Below are 21,775 nucleotides of genomic sequence, written 5' to 3' on the forward strand. Positions count from 1 at the left end.
TTAAATAAAAGTGTTGTCTACCTTTTTATGTGAAGTAAACATTTTAGTTTAGGTACGCTTTAAGCTCCTGGCGACTTTTTATCTTAGCTTTACATTGTATGTTAACACACACACGCTACTTGTTGGAGACAATGTAACTTATGCACAGGAGTTAGGTCACCAGTGGCCATCCAATTGCCAAAGCGGATTTCCATCCTGTCCACCATGGAACTAGCAGTGAAGATGGCACCTTTTCCGAATGCTGAGATGACAGGTCATGGACCTGTAATCACTGCAGGGCGGCTGCATATTAGTAAGTCTTGCTGATTATGGCAGAAGCTCACCATCCACCAATGAGTTTAGTCCCTCTTAAATGAATAAATATTAGGGGCAATAAACTGGATTGTGCAGATACATTTAAAATTGTTACAGAGTATACATACAAATCCCCCCCCTCAAAAAAAAAAAATTGCCATATTGCATAAATACATAAAATAAAAATAATTCTTTATACATTTGCTAAACATATTACTTTCCCTTTTTCTCAGGCCCCAACACTGGTTAGAAATTACCCACAGGCAAGTTAAAAAAGTAGCTTTCCTTTTTCCCCATGGTTTTCTACCATCGTGTTATGTCGTATTCTATTCTATTTCCATACAGCCAGTGGAGTAGACAACAGCGTCATTTCCAGTGATATCACTGTAAAACCACTGGCTTTCTCAGAACACTCCCCACCGCATTACTAGCATGTGGTACAAAAACTGGCACGGTCGCTAGGTGACTACTATCCTTGTACTTGTACCAACCAAAAATTATTATATTCAAATACTACACATGGAGTTATTTGTGAATTATTTATTTTTGGGGTTTTTCAACATGAAAAAATAGGATGCTTGTTAAATACTGCACACCAGAAAGCAAAAAAAAAACCTGACAGGGTTTGCGAAGAACGTTTTGTCCAGAGTTAGCTTTAAATATTAAGAACACTTCTTTGTGCAGTTATTTTTTTCATCTAAGTAATTTTATATCTCAAAACTTATTTTAAAGTTGCGTGACATGCTGTGAAATATTTCTTTAAAGCAGTCACAATGGCACGTATACCAGATGATTGTAATCACTAGAATTGACTGTTGCCGCACTCTTGTATACTGAGCTGTGTGAAATGATTGCAGGGAAACGTCCATGTCTAATTGCAAGTTAAATGGTGATTGTCTTACATATATGGTGGCTTTAATTGGTTTATTCTATCAGTGTCAGTTTAGCTGTGCATGAGCTATAAGAACAGCCTGAATTTGTCGGTTCTTACCCTTCCAGTTTCTGCCAAAATATAGATGATAAATAGATTTTTGTCGATGTGCTTAGCCAAGCATTCCGCAGTTACCTCACACTGACAGCTGCATCTGATAGTCAGTCACTTGTGCGTTCTGCCGTTCTGGCTCGTCCCAACTCATTACTACAAGATAGCTGCCTAAAAATGGAGAGAAATAAAGCTACAATATTTCTTTCTCTGCATTTCATTTACACTTCATTACATTTTTCCACTATTTTAGATTTCATATGTTCACAGTTTCTGTATTTTTTCTGTTACGTAGCAGCATTATTTTAGCTCTGCATTGGAACAGGGACTGTCTTTCACATATGGTAATGCCATATCCTTAGTGTAATGCAAAGAACATGTAATTAGGATAATCATTTGCTTTTGCTCCAAATTATCAGGAAGTATATTAATCAGAGGGGAATACACATGCCATGCCAATTTTTTCAATGAACTTGTCACTTAAAATTACTGTTCTTTAATGTGTTGATAAACTTACCTTTCTTCATGGATCTGGATTATCAATATTGTCACTGGTTTATTTATTTATTTTGAAAACTGAAATCTATTTACAATATTCACAGCTGCTCTTACCCTCTATCACACTCTCTCTCTCTCTCTCTCTCTTATATATATATATATATATTTCCAAGAATCACAATCTAAAAATGCTGTCAGCTTGTAATCTTTATGTGTTGAACCAAGGTTCCTTTTTAAATAAACGGCACTGATACAAAATGCATATCTTAAGCAAAATATAATTTTACTGTACTATTTGTACAATACATTGTAAATATTGTAAGGTTCCTAAAAGCACTGCCTAAACCTAGATTACACAGGGTCAATGACAGATGTCATGCCAGCGATCTTTTTCTGTGTCTGTTATGTCTGTGCATATTGCTGGTCTAGTCTGTTTCACATTAAGATTGCAATGCACTGTGTAATTTTCCTTTTGCTGTTCAAGTCAAACTTCAGATATGCTATAACTTGCCCATATGAATTCTGACCCCTCACAAATCGTCCTACTTATCCACTTGTTGCAATAAAATATTTTTAACCTATAGCTTTTTTTATAGTTTCATTGTGTTTCTCCGCCATTTTATTTTTGAAAATGTTTTAAAGGTTACACGTTTTGAGAAGTTGAATCATTCTTGTCACCTTTTGATACTAATATTTGATTTACAAAAGTTGCAGGGAATCTCTGCCTGAAGTTTATTACATGCAAAACTTGCACCATTGGGTTTGATTTGTTAAATCTCCAAGGTTGGAGAAGATACATGTTCATCAGTGAAGCTTGGTGATCCAGCAAACCTGGAATGGACATAGAAGTCATTTGCTATATGCGAGCAAATCTTTTTAATCTGGACCAGATTCATTTCAGCTTTGCTGGATCACCCAGTTTCACTGATGAAATTGTATCCTCTCCAGGCTTGTAGAGCTTCCATAAATCAGGCGCAGTGTGTTTAGTTGTGCATGAATAAACTTAATGCACTGGCGAGCTTACATTAGAATTTCTGCCATTTATTGTTGGCAATAAAAACTGTCTTTACCATCCAACACAGCATGTTATGTAGTTACATAGTAAGTCAGGTAAAAAAAAAAAGACATAAGTACATCAAGTTCAACCACTGGGGAAAAAAACATATCCTAGATATAAAACCCTATGGACATAGTTGGTCCAGAGGAAGGCAAAAAAACCCTGGTACAATTTGCTCCAAAAGGGAAACAAATTTGTTCCTGATTCCACGAGGCAATCGGATGTTCTCTGGATCAACAGTCTCTGTTATCTTTACTTTAATGCTTTAATACCCAGTTATAGTCTGTGCAATGTTCAGTAATTCTATTTACAAAATAAAATAGATTAATATGGTCAGCAGGGTGGCTCAGGGGTTAGCACTCCGGCCTTTGCAGCGCTAGGTCCCAGGTTCGATCCCCAGCCAGGACATTATCTGCATGGAGTTTGCAGGTTCTCCCCGTGTCTGCGTGGGTTTCCTCCGGGTACTCCGGTTTCCTCCCACATCCCAAAAAAAACATGCAGTTAGGTTAACTGGCTTCTCCCTAACAATTGACCTTAGACTATAATAATCACATATGACTATGGTAGGGACATTAGATTGTGAGCTCCTTTGAGGGACAGTTAGTGACACAACTAAGGACTATGTACAGCGCTGCGTAATATGATGGCGCTATATAAATACTGTATAATAATATTAATAATAATATGGTCTCTTATAGACATCACAGTCATTCTCTGAAAATCCCCTCTATCCATTGTGAACCTCATTTTCTACACAGTATCTGTGATGAAGGAACAGCATTTTTATCTTAGGAATGGCAGTGTTTTAGGACTTTCTTCTGGGTACAATGGGTCCAGCCATCCTGACAATACAGCCTGGAATTATGTGAGTTAAACCATCACAGCATTCAGGCATACTGTTTGTACTCTGAGCTGCATTCAGAAAAACATTGCTGGCAGGCAGAAGAGGAACTTTTATTGCGGAAGAAACATACAGTCTTTTACAAATAATAGTTTGCCTGCTAGCAATGTTTTATGTAAAAGCTAGTTTCACTTTAAATGGTTATTTGTGTGTAGATGCTTTCAAAAAGAAGAAGAAGCTATTACCTGTGTTGTTCTAAAAGGTGTAGTAGCTTTGCTTGTATTTAAGATGAGGCACCCGCTGATCAATACTTAAGACAGCGGGGTGACAGGAGCAAAACTGTAGTACAGTGTATTAGGTTTGTACTCCATATCAAAACTAAAGATGACGATGGGCTCCTGAGAAGTGTCACAAGCATATAAATGTCAGAAATCATTCACAAAACCATGTCATTTTATACCGTACCATGTACAACTAAAAATAAAAATAAGACTTCGAACAGGCTCATTGCTAATTTGATCTAGAAATATTTGTAAATATACTCATTATATATAATATGATTTCCATCTCATGGTAAAAATCAGAGGTTTATTTATTATAGTTTAACTCTTATCTCTGGGATTTAATCTGTTATATTGTCTTTTCTGGTTGAATTTGATTATGGAATATTTAAGTAACATTTTTATTTTTTTTTATTATAAAAATTGTTTTAGATCCAGTGTTTTTTGATCTACCCACAATAAATGCTAAACATATACTTATTTATATACAGTTAGGTCCATAAATATTTGGACAGAGACAACTTTTTTCATTTTGGTTCTGTACATTACCACAATAAATTTTAAATAAAACAACTGCAGACTTTTAGCTTTAATTCAGCGGGTTGAACAAAAAGATTACATAAATATGGGAGGAACTAAAGCCTTTTTTTTTTACACAATGACTTCATTTTAGGGGCTCAAAAGTAATTGGACAATTGACTCAAAAGCTATTTCGTGGGCTGGTGTGAGCAATTCCTTATATATATATAATCTCAAGCAGATAAAAGGCCAGAAGTTGATTTGATGGGGTGCTTGTATTGAATCCTTTCCATGGTGAAGAGAAACCCCTTCACAACCCCTTCACAACAGCTCTCCATGCAGGTGAAACAAACCATCCCTAAAAAACGAGATCTGAGTTATTGCTACAAATATTAGGAGTGGCAAAATCTACAGTTTGGTACATTATGAGAAAGAAACAAAGCACTGGTGAACTCAGCAAAGCCAAAAGACCTGGACGTCCACGGAAGACAACAGTGGTGGATGATCGCAGAATAATTTTCATGGTGAAAAAAAACACTTCACAACAGCCAACCAAGTGAAAAACACTCTCAAGAAGGTAGGCGTATCGATATCCAAGTCTACCATAAAGAGAGGACTGCATGAAAGTAAATACAGAGAGTGCACTGCAAGGTGCAAGCCACTCATAAGCCTCAAGAATAGAAAGGCTAGATTGGACTTTGCTCAAAATCTAAAAAAGCGAGCACAGTTCTGGGAAAACATTCTTTGGACAGATGAAACCAAGATCAACCTTTACCAGAAAAAAGTATGGAGAATGCGTGGAACAGCTCATGATCCAAAGCATAGCACATCATCTGTAAAACATGGCGGAGGCAGTGTGATGGCTTGGGCGTGCATGGCTGCCAGTGGCACTGGGACACTAGTGTTTATCCATGATGTGACACAGGACAGAAGCAGCCGAATTCTGAGGTGTTCAGAGACATACTGTGTGCTCAAATCCAGCTAAATGCAGTCACATTGATTGAGAGGCATTTCATACTACAGATGGACAATGACCCAAAACATACAGCCCAACATAGGAACCCAGGAGTCCAAAAGGAGTTCTTCAGACTTTGGACAGAAAGGCCCACAAAAAAACAGCAACTGAAAGCCGTGGCAGTAAAAGCCTGGCAGAACATTAAAAAGAAGGAAACCCAGCATCTAGTGATGTCCATGAGTTCAAGACTACAGGTTGTCATTGCCAGCAAAGGGTTTTCAACTAAGTATTAGAAGTGAACATTTTCTTTTCAGCTTTTTAATCTGGCCAATTACTTTTGAGCCCCTAAAATGAAGTGATTGATTGTGTTAAAAAAAGGCTTTAGTTCCTCACATTTTTATGCAATCTTTTTGTTCAACCCACTGAACTAAAGCTGAAAATCTGCAGTTCAACTGCATCTGAGTTGTTTCATTTAAAACTAATTGTGGTAATGTACAGAACCAAAATGAGAAAAAAGTTGTCTCTGTCTAAATATTTATGGACCTAACTGTATATACCAAATATACTTTATATTTGAAATATATATATATTGTTTACCTTGCATAACAACATGAAAATGTATGGCACAATACAATTCTGTACATTTTTGGTCATTACCTTACTCTGATGATGTCTAAAACTGAATGGAATCAGCCAAAGTTACATAGTCCAGACAGTAGTTGCTGGTAGCCAGCCTCAAACAGACTTCCAAATGATCATCAGTCATGGTGGAATGGTATTTGGACAATAACTCCTGTGCGCGGTAGAGTTTATTTTGAAAGGCAGGGCTCCGCAATCTACTCATGTTGCCTTTGCAATCTACCGGTAGATCGCGATCCACCTGTTGGGCACCCCTGCTCTATAACATATTAAATTTAGTTTTAGTCTTATAGAACCAGGTGCAAACAACAAATGACAAACAATAAACAAAGCATGCCTTCTAAGAAAAGAAATGTTTATTCTGTGTGTTCCACGCTGATAATACTATGTTTTATGTAATATAGAATGCAGTTACAAGCTAAACAATAACTGCTCCAAGTTATGTTTCCATCCAACTGACTGCTCTTTCTGTGCCAGGCACCCCATATATGGAGGAATGGGTCTTTATTCTATAAAAGTTAGAGACATGAAAAAGAGAAATCATAAAATCAGGACCTGGGTATGGTCACTTTTTGTTCCCAGCATGTTGTTGCCGATTAGTGGCAAGCCTCTCATATAAAGGAACGTCTCTTGCCCAGGTTTTTGCAAATGATAGCATCAGTGATCCCAAAGGTGTAAATCAAGGGTTGACTAGAGACAAAAATCCCTTTTTCAAGCTGACCAATACCTGACTAAACTGCAAGTTCTGCTCTAGTTTTTTTTTTTTTTTTAATTTTTGTTCTAGTATTGAAACTTACTAATTTACCAATTAGTGTTTTGATCCTCTGCTTTTCATACGTCTGCTTTTCGTCTGAATGACTGACCCAGAATATGTATGCAGCTTGGATGTTCTTATGCCACACAGTTACATGCTTGTTTCTTTGTGTGTAACTGAAGACCCTGGTAAAATTTTGATCTGAATCTGGTCATTAAAGTTAGAAATTGCAATTTTTTTAAAAAGCAATCCAATTGCAAGTCCAAGCAGGTGGATTCATGCACCCCAACCTGCAGCCTGACGATGCTGAAAAAATACAGTTCTAAAAGCCAGTGCATATAAGTAATACAAGGTAAATAAGTAGCATCTGTTAATAAACTTTACTAATTTTTACAAAGAAGGCCCACTAGCCAGGACATTATCACTTGTTCAAGGCTTTCCTTTCAGAAAAAAAAACTGTGGAGCATAATAACATAAAGTTGATAATACAAAACAAAGTTGTGTGTGTATGTATATGTATAATATATATAAATATACACCTGTACACCAAGTACATGCTATGTGAGTTTAGTGTTTATGTTGGTATAAACACTGTTACATTATAGGTATTCGATATGTATTTTATCATGATATATTGACACTAGTCCGAAAAGGATATCTTGCTGCTGCTTTCTAAAATCTGTACTAAAATGCACATGCAATAGTCTTCCACAAAAAATGTATTTCTTTCTACAGTCAGCATGTCAAAGGTCTTAGATCAATACCTGCAAAGTAAAATCCTGTTAAATTAATTGTGATATACTTGTTCTATACTGTATATAATTACCATTTTTAACAATTTGCTATAGGTTTTGAAATGTTTCACTTCATGTTGACTGTTTTTACTGCCAAGGTCATATTCCATCATATTGGGTAAACTTAGCATCCATAAAAAACACATTTTTTTGGTAGTTGGTGGATATTGGAGGATCTTACTGGCTCTCTATTTTAGACACTACTGCACCAATATGTTGGGAACTTCATTCTTGCCACAGACATTACAAGGCAGTCTCTTTATCTTAGAAATAGTCAACTTGATAGGGTCAATTACCAGCTCCCCCACCCCAGTTGGTCCCCAGTTTTTTAAGGGTAAAAATAAGGGTTTAGGTATTCAATTTTGGGGTCTGCCACACAATGTTTTTGTTTACAGGGAAGTGTGTCACGGAGTGGGGATTAAGATCTTGTTCTTAAAGACCTCTTATGCTCCATCAACTGTGTCTGCCTTCTTGGCTAACATTTTTATTATGGTCGTGGAAGACATTTAATGATTGAAACTAGCCAGCTATTTGCTGTGTGAGATTTAGGGCAACTGGGATCAGTGCACCTCACACACAACTGTACAGTCCAAAAAAAAGTTTATTAAACAAAAAAAACACAAGAAAATCATGTGTAGACTGTACAAAAAGCTCCCGCAAAGTAGTCCCCAAGCTATTTGTAGCCTCTGCTACAGGTGGGTTACATGTCAGGCCTCTCGCCAGAGCCATACCTAGCCTTCAGCTCCACCTCTGTCCCCACTCACAAACACTGCCTTTTAATATGGCTAGCCAGGTGTTTTACAGATATTTCTAAATCCTGGAATCCCAGAAGAGGAAGAGTGTGTCTGGCCCACCCATTCCTTTCCAGGCACTCTGGGCCTGGACTTCAGCAGAGCCCCTGATCCCTCCACATCTACCCTTTTATATAAAGTAAACATTTTGGAAATTGGTGTGCTTCAATTCTTTTCCTGGTGAAAAAGAGAAGGCTGCTGCAGTTTCTATTCTGTTTCTAATATTTTAAGACGTGTATTCCCATATCCTAGTGATTTTGTGTCATTTGCTCCTGGAATTCCTGCGTTGGAATTTAGGTTGGAATCTGTTAGAGACCTTTCACATTCAACTTTTACCGTCAAGAGCACCTCATAGCCACCACTTCAGTGATACAGGAGTCTGAATTGGCATCCCTAACTTGCAAAGAATTCTCTTGGTCTTCCATAGAGACAAGGTATTGCTAGGTTGCAGGACTTCTAACCTAGGGTAGTTTCTGTCTTTCATGTGAACCTGGACATTGTTTTCTTGTCTTTCTGTCTGGCTCACCAAATGTAAATTTCCATCCATTGTCTAAATGTGACTAGAATTATACTAGTACATCTGGGCCATCGCTTCTTTCCTTTTTGTTATCTGGATGGACTTAGCAAAGGATGTCCTTCTCATTTAACCATTTATAGGCTGCTCAGACAAATCTATCAAGCCATGGTCTCAAAGATTAGGTTGCACCCTTTTTTTCTCAAAACATGCTTTATTGTTATTTTTATAAAATTTATAAAACAATAAAACATGCTTTATTGTTATTTTTATATAAAGCGCCAACATTTTATACAGCTTATGTACATTAAATATGGGTTTTAAAGGCAAATACAATCACTGACACAGAAGGAGGAGAGGACCAAGCCCAAATGGTCTTACAATCTATTGGATTTGTGAGTGTATCATGGGCTTTTTGTCATCAAGCAACTGTTTCTCAGATTCACATATCTGCCAGCATATGTTTTGTTTACACATTCCCACCAGTCCCACACATGTGTTATTCCATTCAGTAAATTCAATATTGAAAAAATTAGTACAGGTAGTCCCTGGGTTACATATGAAATAGGGACTGTAAGTTTTTGTTCTTAAGTTGAATTTGTATGCAAGTCCAACAGGTACATTATTTTAATAAATGCATTTAGGACAGATGTTTGTCTCAACATTTTATTAGGCAACATGGTGTCAGTTACTGTATAAAATCCTCACTGTGAGTTAATTACAAACAAAGCAAAAAAAAAAAAAAAACTTTATGAAGTCTAGACCTTCATTAACTTCTGGAGCAAGCTGTGGTTTGATATGCAAAAAGAAACAACTGCAGAGTTTGTCTTTGTCATTAAAGAGTTAAAAGAGCTTGCAGAAGAGCTCTGTCCCAGCTGTGTTTAGCAAAAGATTTCTTCTGCAAGTCATGCAAACCGTATGTCGGATGTCCTTAACCCAGGGACTACCTGTATTAAAAAAGCTAAGCATTAAAACCACCAACAGCTCAGTAATGAATGTTGGGGGGCTAGCCCTTCTCATCCAATCCCAATGCAGAGCTAGTGTAGCATAAATTGCTAATAAACTAAATGTTGGCCATAAGAGATAAGTTTCCAAACAAGCAATGCATTACAACTTGTTGGTATGGGCTGCATAGTCATACGTTTACCCCTGTCCACCTCTGACAGTATCCTCAAGAAGAACATGAGAAGTAGAGCAATTGATGATGAAGGTGTCCTAGTCTAATGAGTTATGTTTTACTTTAGATCATGTAAATGGCTGGATGTATGTGCATTGTGTTGATGTATGTGCAGAAAGAAATAACAGCAAGATTCACTAAGGGAAAAGGCGGGTTAATGGAGACAGTATGATTTAAAGGATCTAGTGATATCTTGTTGCTGGATACCACAGGGCACCTTCAGAGATCTTGACTTAATGGGTCGGTGCTGTTTAAGCGGCAAGAGGAGGACCTACCATTTCTAACCTTAATTTAAAGACTGTTGGATGTAATGCTGATCTTTTAGTTTCAGTAGTTTCAGTCACACAAATGAACAAAGCATGCAGCGGCAATTAACTGAACACCTCAATAACAATCTTATTGAATTAAGGTAAAGGATCAGAACACCAACCAGTCAAACTGTTTTTTTTAGAAACCAGGTTTTGAAATGACGGTTTACGTAATCTTTTTGTAAATTGTTCACTTGAATATTTTGGCCATTCCATGTATATGATTTAGATTTTTTAACTCATTCTTGAGTATGCAATGTCTTCTTTCATTTTGTCTGGTAAGGCACCTGAATGAAAGTCATCCAAATAAAATTATGTTCTTGGATAAGAAACTGATCTTAACATTTTGAAGAAACAACAGCTTTGCAACTGCTCCAGGCTACAATAAACAGATCAGGAACCTAGACGATACTTCTGACCTGGAAGTAAACAGAAACACACAAAAATCTATTTGTAAAAATTTGCCAAGCTCCGTGTGGTTCAGAGCAAGAGAGTGTTAAATATGGATAATTTCATAGTGTATTATGAATTTCTGCAACGTGGACAGCACACAGTTTGCCAAAGGATATCATTTGTTTCTATTTTGTGTTTCTGTTAGCCCTCTTGTCTTAATAATCAACTGTTTACATACTCCAAGTAAAAAGGAAAATATAATTATTGCAGCAGACTTAATATTGGAATGTGTACAAGATTTAAATCCTCAACAGGACCGTGTATGTCTGTCTTGTTTAGTTATTGGAACAGACTATAAATGTGGTTGACGTTTGCTTATGTATGGAGAATATCAAGAAAAACATTTGAAAAACCTTATTGCATGGTGACTTTGTATTACAGATCAAACAGATCGAACATGGGGATTTCCAATGAGCAAGTATTTGAAGGAAAAGAGCTGTCACATTGGTAGGAATGCTAGAATGTCAGCTTGTTTGGTAAGTTGCCATGTTGTGACTTTAGAACCACTTGTCAATATTCGTGTCATTTCATTGCTCACTGTAGTCATGAGTAAAAACAACTGTTCCGCACAGATCCTTTCCCTCATGCAAAACCAAAGTCATGTGCGCAGCAAATTCAATTTCAAACAGACGTTTTTTAGCCAAAATATTATGTCTGTAGAGGTAGTTAAGCAGTAGATGAACATCATTTCAGCAAATCTGACTTTCCTCAAGGCATCCAGCTAAGATTCACAGGAACCAGGCTAAATATTTTCTGGAAAAAGTGAAAGTTTTCAGTGTGTAGGAGCTCACTATTTCCTGAACAGAGGATTGTAGCATGATTTAGCTACTTTTTTCCACATGATATAAGTAAATTCACAGACTGAATTATATATCATATATATGTACTTTAAAGTTATCTTTGGCTCCAATTTGATGTTTTTAAATTAAAAGCCCTATGTATGGCAAGACATAAAATGATCTTTGCTATACCCTTTATTAACCATCTAACTAGTTTAAGGCTTAATTACATTGGTGCATCGAGGTGTCAATTGCACTCTAACACACTTTAAAATGCAAAAAGCATGTGCTAAATTTTGTTCATTAAAGTGCAATAAGCCTCATTTATTTTGCCTAAGGTTAATTGAGTATACTTAGGCATCTTGTCCTGATTACTTCTTAATGCAGTGACGTGTATTATCAAAGAGGAAAACTACAGATTACAGGTACGCAGATTCCTGTTAAACACATAATTTTATTTTCTACTATTTCAATTTTATGTTGTCCAATGAAACATTTCAGTGTCTCCTCTGCCACAAAACTTTTCCCTCCTCCAAGCAATTTATTTTTTTATACACAACCCTCCCACTCTCCCATTGCAGGCTCAGACCTGTGATGGGAGAGTGGGTGGGTTCTGGCATCATGTTGTCCGTATGGGGGAAGTTTCTTCCCCTTTGAGCGACAACCGGCTCCCCGCGCATGCGCTGGTAAATTTAGTGGTCGTTGGTCTGAAAAGGTTGGCGACCACTGCTTATAACATGTTTGCACTACTGGATAATAATAATAAATTGTATAGGCTGTGACTGCTTACCTCTCCTTTTCAAAAATTTACATTGATTGTCATGCTGAAACTTTAACTTAAACACTTTGAGTAGCTGGCCCAGAACAAGCCTAGAGGCAAGGAATTGTGTGTTTTCTGACACATCATGCTGTTCATGGCCTGTGATTGAAACATATTGAAACTAATTAGGTAGCCATGTACCTAGCATTTCGGGGAGACCAGCAATGGCAGCCCCCATACCTCTGTATTGAAAGGTGTAATTTAGGAATTAGGACTATTTTATTACCTCCTTTAGTTACTGTATAAATAACTGATCTGTTACCTTTAAAATAACACATTATTAGATTTTAAGGTAGTCTGTTAAAACTATTAAACAGTGATTTATGTAGTTATCCTTGTCAAATGTGGCTGACAACTGCTGTTAATCCCTAGTTGAGCAATGTGCAAAGTAAATGTGTACTTTCTTTTCTTCACTGGAAGGGATATAATTACTTATCAGTTCCAAAGAGATTTTGGAAACTTTTTGTTCAATTACAGACACTTCATATACAGCCCACTTGTTTCTAGCAATGCTCAATACAGCCATGTATTTTTTTTTTTTTGTATGGCCACTCTTAGATTAGGTTTTTTTAGATCTAGGACAGAAATGCAAGAACCATCATCTGATTCAGATTCTTTGGGGGTAATGAGCAATAAATCAGGAAAATCTATATAACACAGATTACTTGGCCATGTTTTGTCTGCACAGCTTGGGCATTCTGTTTTATTTCCTATTCCAGCTATGATCAGCAAGATTGTCAATGATCATTTTAATGTGTATGTGTGTTTGGGTACCGATATTCCTTTAGGGAAGGACTAAATCCTTAATCCAGTGTCATGTGTATATCAAGCACTGCAAATAAGCCAAATTATTTTCACATACTTCAATCTGTACTGTAATTACAGTATAAACTAAACATTTTCTGTGTAAACATATCGAGTTACCTGATTATGTCATTTAATGGAATCGGGGAAAAAAAAATCTTACGTTTAGTATGAAATCAGTGTGTAGCATTGGCTGCTGTGATGTGTTAGGCACAAAGCCAAATCTAATGGAATTTTCTTTCAGCCTTTTTTTTTTTTATCTAGCTTCGGCTGCCTAAAATAAACGAAAAATGCAATAAAAAGTCTGATTAACAACCTTACACACAAGGCTAACACATTGTAGTGCATTTGTGTTTATTTAATGTCACATAATTAATCTGTTCCTTCTGCCAGTACATTTATAACATTGTCTGACAAATTGATAAACAAATGGACCTTATCTTTTTTGTTTCTACTCAAGGCTCTAGAGCGTGTTGCGGTCGGCCAAGGGGTAAGTAGTTTTGTTTACTGAACTTCAGGTATCTGTCTTCTTTCTGATTTTAGGTTAATACATAACCTAAATGTGAACTTACAGTTCCCCATCTGCTTACATTAGCTTATTACACTACTAAAAACATACAAACCTGGGCACTCTTCTGCATGTACTTTGTTTTACAGCTTTTAGTGTTATGTGATATGACATTGCTTAACTTTGTTTATATATAAGAGCTGTTAATTGTATGCATGCATTATTATGTGCAAGTTTTAGGATCTAAACAGAAAAGCATATATAATTATTATATAGAATACAGTGTAATAGTGTAGTCCAATACCCAGCTGCCTTTCATTCCCACTCAAGAATATTATTGTCACTTTCTATCCTCTCCTAAACTAGCACATTAATAGAAAAAATATATAATATGTTGTATTATATGTGAATGTTTGTGTTAATGTCTTCAGTTATGTACTAACAGAAAAGGTTCCCTTTACTTCCTGTCTTGAAATCTGCTCAAAGTGATCCCATTTGGCCCCCTTGGAAGATACTTCCTCATTTTTTCTTTCATGGCAACTTTAAAATAAGATGTAACAAACATGCTCCATATATACCAGGCATCCAATGATTGATGTGAAAAATCACTTCTCATCATCAATCAAAATTGGAAAGCTTTTCACCCTATGTGCTGTGTGCATAAAGCATTATATTTGAAGTGAAGAAAGATCCTAATTCTTTCATATATAATATATAGAACACTTTTTCATAGAGTATGCTTTTTTTACCCTAGAATTGTGATAAGATTATGTTTTTAAAAATTCATACTGCCAAGACATCAAAAGCACACACATGCCACCCCAAAATAGTATGCTGTTTGTTGGTAAAAGTCTATATTCTGAAACACACTTCTAAGTGATATTCTTCTTGAAAAAAAAAGGCTTATTGTACCCCTATAAATTATATAAATAATGGGATATTTATAGAATATTTATGTTCCACACTACTTTTTGTTTAATTATGTTGCTCATTTTGTGTTTTGTTTTGCTTTTACAAGCTTCCTACTGAGTCCTTGTTTTATCGAGCTGTTCTTCAGGTCATCTGCAAAGAAGTTTATGGAATCACACAAAGGTATGGATTCAGGAACAAAACATTTTAAAGAAAGGAAATTGCAGGTGTGTGTAATTAAGCAGATTGTGCAAACAGTGTTTTGCATAGGAGTTGTAAGTATTTTATAGAAGCCAACTGAATTTTTTAAAGTTCGCGGTAGACTTGTATGCAAAAGATATACTTTCAATGCATCTATGATTATATATATACAGGTAGTCCCCGAGTTAAGGACATCCCACATAAAGACGACTCCTAGATACGAACAGGGCTTCCCTGCTTTTTCATGTGCACAACAGAGGCTTCATAGGGGGGAGGGGGTGGTTCGCCTGACTTGAAGAAGAAGTCTTTTGCTGTTCTGCAACATCTTGTAACTCTTTAATGACCAAGACAAACTCTGCAGTTGTTTATTTTTGCATATCAAAGCACAGCTTGCTCCAGAAATTAATGAATGTCTAGGCTCTATAAAGTTTTTTTTTAACTGACACCACGCTGCTTAATAATATGTTGAGACAAACATCTGTCCTAATTGCATTTATTAAAATAATGTACCTGTTCCGACTTACATACAAATTGTACAAAACCTACAGTCCCTATCTTGTATGTAATTAGTTATTGGTATGAAATAAGGTTCAAAAACAGATTATAGAATTGTGCTTATAACATTGATCTAAGTTAAAATTTTCTATTATCTAATCTAGTATATAACACAGCTAGCAGAACTTCAACTTTCAATTCTTTGATCTTAAAGAATGTTTATTGTCTGTGTGTTTAGAATGTTATGAGGCCATTTTAACATTTCCAACATTTCCTACTCTATGAACATCAGCGCTGCGTAAGATGTTGGTGCTATATAAATCCTGTTTAATAATAAAAATAATTTTATTTTAGCATGCATGTATGTATGTTGGTATAATACACAGTGCTCTTTTTATTTACATTTGCTTTAATGAGACACATTTCAAAAATATATACTTTACAAATTAAAACAAAATGTTTTTCTTCAAGGTCCTACTCGATAGTTCCGCAGAGCAAAAATATCCTTCAAACGTAAGAGACTGAAAACATCATACATTTAATATTAATTAAAGTTTGGTATTTTTATCTTTCTTCGGTAATACAATTTTTAATAAAAGTGGGTAGAGAAATTAACTCTGGCTATGCCATGATTGTGTTACACCAGTTTCCAGGAAAAAAATAACATCTGATAACTGGAAAACTAGGCAACTAGAAACTCCTCCTAGTTGTATAACCAATAGGTCCTCACTCTTGCACCTCCTTTTTAGGCAACAATGGAACCCTTGCCCACTATTTTCAACACGTGATCTGTGAACCAAGAGCAATTTACTTGGGAACATATCCCAAAACAATTATTCCAGCTTTATTTTCAGCAGTACCCCCTTGCATTAGCAAAGTCCTCATGAAATGGGACCTTTCAAAAACCCAAAATGCATTGTATGTTTTACAATGTGCATCTTCTCAATGAAATTTATACTGAACTGTGCACACCTTGCTTTTGGCACTTTCCTTTATTACTGTAATTAGCTTTAATGATTTCCGATACTTAACAGAGCAATTAGGCATATAATTAATTTTGCCTGCTGCATATCTATTACACGTTACAAAAAGTAATAAATCCCAACACAGGTAACTGGGGCTTTTAGAAAGGTTAGCTTTGGCAGTCCTTGTCTTCATGTTTCTCATGGCATGTCATTCAAAATTGAAAGTTTGATGGTTACAGGTCCGTAGAAAACCTTTGTTTAGGCTGAGGGGGTCTGTAGCATATATTAAACTTAATTTCAGTTTGGAAAACCATATTAAGAAAATAATGCATATATTACAATTATTGTTTTGTAGCTAATTAATTTTTAGGAACTGTTTAAAAATATTTAGATGATTTTCCTTGCAGTGACCAACGTGTTGGAAAGATATTCTCCAAATCATCGGGCTTTACTGATTATGTCAGGAAATCTCTGAAAAAATTTGGACAAGATGACTCAAAGGTTAGTACAATTTTTTGTACGTTTATTCCATTATCTTTATGCATTTATCACCATGTACTTTTTGGAACAAAAAAATGTAGATTTTCATTGTGCAAGTGACAGGGACAGGGACAAAGAAGCACAGGGAGACATTTTAAAAGTTAGGGACTTGTTCTTACTAAAAATAAAGGAGGAAATAGCTATGTAGGATACATTTTGAGTGGGAAGTTAATGCTTTTTGCCAGGAAGAGTTTATTTTCAGCTTGGGGTAATGTAGGAAGTCAAAAGGCATAGGTTGTGTATGGGGGAGCTAAGTGACGAGAGCAGGGCTGAGGTGGCTAAGCAGGAATGGCAAACTATTCAAATGTATTACCTGCAATGTGGTTTGCTTCTGATGGGTGCATAACAGCAGTTTACTATGCGCCCAGGAACAGCTAACTGGTTTGGACAACATGTCTGAAATTAGGCTAATATTGAATAGCAATTTTCATTGTGTGAAGTGGAGGTCAAAATCTATTAGATCATTAGGAATATTAAGAATTTTTAATCTGTTTTATAATCAGTAGCAACCCTGAGAGAACTCTGATTATTTTTTCCAAGTCTAAAGCTGCTTACACACGTGAAATTCTTGTCGTTTGAAAGGATTTTTTATGATTCTTTCCAACGATAAGAACCCCACGATGCATGAACAAGTGCTGTACATGCAGCGCCGCTCTGCCCTATGGAGAGGGGAGGGGGTAAGCGACAGAACGGCACCCTGGTGCACGCGCTCTCACTCTTCCCTTGCATTAGGATCGCTCGTCGTTCATCGTCCGTGGATCCGCCAGGATGGATCCGCCAGGATGGATCCACGGACGATGAATGGCACAGGCTGTACATAAGCCTGGTTCTCGCCCGATATCCCCCCTGAGCCAAGTATGAGGCGAGAAAAATTTGACCTGTGTACGTGGCTTAAATGAAATAAAGGTACTTAGCTACATTTTGCTGCTATTTTTAATAATATAAGTTATTTAGGTCTTTTCATTTCAGAAAAGCCAGTGCAAATTTAGTGAACAACAATTACCATTCCAAGGGGCTTTGACATTATGACTTCCACTCCTATCCATAAAAGGTCCCCTGGAATTTGGCTATCCAAAGAAGGAAAGGGGCATATTGAAGCCCCCTTCCTTTTGGCAAAACCAGACCACTGGGATACTTGTGCAATAAATATTTTGAAATCCGGAAGCCTACTTTCAAAGGGGGTCATCAGATATCTGTCTCCTTACCCTGGGGAATGAGTACAGGGGTTTACCTTACGCTTTACCTAGAATGAACAAGAAAACAAAAGTGGAAAAAAATCTTTACTACCATTTTTTAAACTAATATTTACCTTTGCTTAGCTTTAGAGATATCCAAATATACGATCCCATGAAGATTCATCCAGCGCCAGTTGTCTCGCATTGTTTTCATGTTTTTAGCCAATCCAGCCAGCGGATATTGACAACTATCCCTGGCTTTCCCTGCTGTAAAGGGACAGAAACTCTTTGTCATTTATCCACAACTAGGCGCCTGGGAGCAGTTTCAATCATCTCCATCTCTTATTTTAATGCTGCTCAGCGTGTTGAAGATTTTGATTGTTGATGTAGATGCTGGGGATGGATTAGAAAGAGGAGCAGTAAAATCTAACACTTTGACATCAAGCACTTAGTACCATAATTGAGAAGATTCTTTTTTAGCTTGATGATGATGTCTGCCTTCTCTGTGCGCCTCTCTACATATCTTCCTGCCTGATCATGTGAAGGGAGATTTTTCATGATTGTGAATTATTAATCCTTCCTGAAGAAGTGGACCAGATCCATGAAATGCATTGAGGATGTTTCATGCTTATGTGGTCTGCATGATTTTTTTTTTGTAACAGTTTGATATTTATGTTTATAATAAAGTTTTCTTTAAAAAGTTATCTATTTACATTTACACATTTACTGCCTGTAAAGTCCCTTTACCCTTTTCTATTTAAAAAAAAAACAAAAAAACACTTGGTTGCTTTTGTGATGTGGCATGTACATAGTATCAGGTTACCTATGGGATACTTTGTGCTATTTTTGTATTAGCAGTTTCAAGGATATAGAATGCAGTGGAGGGAATGGTAAATATTGTGTACTTCTAGCTCCAAACAACTCTTACTCTGTAGTCTGAAATCTTCTTAGTGTAGAAGTTACTTCTGTGCATTATCCATCTTTGGTGGCGTTTTTGTTTGCTGTAGTTCAGGTTTCCATGCTGTGTGCCAAGAAGATGAGATTGCAAGAAAGCAATAATAGATATGTCAGTTTACAGGCAAATATGCTGATGTTTTCATCCTAATTTAAATTATAGAAACATAGCCTTTTGATAGCAGAAAATGAAATCTAGCCAATGCATCCTGCCAAAACTTTCTATATATGCTTATAGCCCAAGGGTATTTTCTATTGAAAGGCGTTTTTCATTAAAACAAATTTAAATGAGTGATAAACTTTCGTCTCTAAAGTTTAACTTATTAAAGTATCTGCGCCATCTGTACACAACAGCAACAAAAAGAAACAAATGTGTGTTCTGGGAAACCAATTTTTTGCAGTTTCCTATAACCTATCTAAAGCGTATAGAAGTATGAAAACATTCATATATGTATTCATGTATGTCCTCTATCAAATGGCCTGTGATGATGGCAGATCTTTCTAACCATACTGCACTTTGTGAAATTCCTTTTTTTGTGTTATTTAGCCTCAGGCAGGATAATGGTAATGCAGTTCTTAACAGCTGTTACGTCTTTTTATACAATTAGGCCTGTTCACACTTTGCCATTCTTGTAAATTGTGTGAACACATGTTGTGTAACTTATTAATGTGTGGTTCTGTAAGGCAGCCCAATGCACAAGAGCAGACAAAAAGCATACGTGCAACATTTTTTTTTCTGACATAGTACACCTGTGCTTCAGCTTATTACAATATGCAGTTGTGTGTTACTGTGCATTGATAACAAATGGCACTGCAGTGCACTAATGCACACAACGTGCATTGCAATAAAGTTTGATTCAGCCTTTAAAGTCCTGCTGTCTCAGATATCACACCTAGTTTTTGCTACTAGTTCTAGGTTCCTGTTGTATATAGCACAGAATAGGTAGTAAAAACAAAATAGGATCATACAGCTGTTACTTGCTGTCACTTAATGTGGTACCACTTCTGGACAAAAGTTTTACCATTGTAAAAAGCTTTTAATGATGGAATGCCGGGTTTGGTTTCTACCATACAAGATCATCTACAGTATGCACTTGTCAGGACATGGCTGTCAAGCTGAAGCCCACTAAGTGGTACAATGAAATCAAATTTAGAATGTCCTCAATTTCCAATTTTCTGTTATACTTAGCATCATTTTTGGTCTTCCCAGTTCCCTCTACAGCGGAACTATACCCTGTTTATAGTCACCTGTCCCCATTCCATCGGGGCGCCACCATCTTCTTCTTTCCTCTCTTCGTTGTTTAGATATTCTGCCATCTTGATTTGTTGGGACACAGTGATGTAACAGTTCATTCAGTTCCAGCAACTGCAGGGGAAGCCAGGATGTGCTGGCTATTGACAGGTTTTGACAGATAAAGGTAATGCATTTTGCACAAGAGACATCATATGTCCCTTTCTGCAAAAAATTCCTTTCTGGTGGCAGTTTTTTACAGTAGAACTTTAGTTTTGCATTGCCTACAAGATGTTTTAGTATGCTAAGTGGCATCTTAATGTTATGATCCGACAATTAGAAGCTTGATATCTTAACCTCTGTTACCGAGCCTGGATGATGGTTTCCTTTGCTAAACATTCACAGCCTTGCATCATATTATCATCTATGTAGTAATCTTTCTCAGGTCTTTATAGGATTGTGTATAATGATCCATGTCCTTGCACTATACAAAATTATTCATGGTGATACTGTTCAGTGGTCCGGAGTGGAAGCATGATATATCTAATATATCTATCTTGTTTTTTTCCATGACCATGTGTTTTGCCCTTATAAATTCCTTATTTTATCTTATAGCATTAAATGTGTTAAGTTTAGGTGTTAGATCTTTAGTTACTGTAGCTTGATTGTGTTATCAAATCATGTTAAATAACTATTTTAATCTGGTTTTAGTTATTAGTTGGTTTTTGCTGAAATTTCCATGTTTAAAATGGACCATGGATCATAAATATATATAAAAAAACAAATATTAAAATGTACACAACCAATTTGTTCTAGAGCAGTTTATAAATGTTAGCACACAGTGATACTTTATGACTTCATTGCATACATTTTAAATCTGTAGCTCTGACCTTAAAAAAAAAAAAAAAAATTAAAAAAAGGAAATTGAGATAGTGACTTGTATGTGGTGGAAAGAGTAATAAGAAATGTCTGTTGTTTTTTGAAGAATGCTTTAGAAAGCATTTTTATGTTTCCACTGTCCCCTGCAGTGGGTATCATACTGGAGCTAAGTGATAGCAGCTGCCTCATTGTCACGGAACACTGGATGGAATCTTTGGCGGAAAGAATTTATTCCACAGAATATGTGGCATTGACACCCTTCTGACCAAGGCAAATGTGACTGTCTACCAAGCCCATATTTTGTATATAAATGTCATGTTTATTGTTTTTCCCAGCATTCTTTAACATGCTGTCACAAGCTGTTAAAATTGTTTTTCCATTTTAATACTTAAAAATATTTCCACTATATCCAAGCAGTTTAACTAAAAAATGGCTACCCTATAAAGGCTGTCACAATTTAAAGCATATGTCTTAAAAAGCTCTAAGTTCCTTATACTCGGATAACACTGTTTCCCAAGTTTTTCTCTGTACATTTCCAAATAGCTTTACTCTAATATGCTGGTTATTTGCTCAGATCTTACTAACTCCCTTCTTGAGGGATGATTGAGCATGGTCTGACTGTTCAGTTTAATGTCAAAGCAGGAGAAAAATCTGAAAA

The 21,775-nt window shown here is 36.3% G+C and overlaps 1 protein-coding gene across 3 annotated transcripts in view; it reads left to right on the top strand.

Annotated features, from left to right (window-relative positions):
- METTL25 (methyltransferase like 25) overlaps positions 1–21,775 on the top strand; it is an 85,583-nt gene that overhangs the window by 45,497 nt on the left and 18,311 nt on the right. For all 3 annotated transcript variants that reach the window (XM_072401213.1, XM_072401215.1, XM_072401214.1), the window contains 5 exons: positions 11,239–11,333; positions 13,721–13,750; positions 14,787–14,860; positions 15,845–15,886; positions 16,746–16,839. In XM_072401213.1, coding sequence (XP_072257314.1) covers positions 11,239–11,333; positions 13,721–13,750; positions 14,787–14,860; positions 15,845–15,886; positions 16,746–16,839 — 335 coding nt within the window. The remainder of the gene's footprint in view (positions 1–11,238; positions 11,334–13,720; positions 13,751–14,786; positions 14,861–15,844; positions 15,887–16,745; positions 16,840–21,775) is intronic.

Source organism: Pyxicephalus adspersus, chromosome 2 (genome assembly GCF_032062135.1).
Source record: "Pyxicephalus adspersus chromosome 2, UCB_Pads_2.0, whole genome shotgun sequence".
NCBI classification, from domain to species: domain Eukaryota; kingdom Metazoa; phylum Chordata; class Amphibia; order Anura; family Pyxicephalidae; genus Pyxicephalus; species Pyxicephalus adspersus.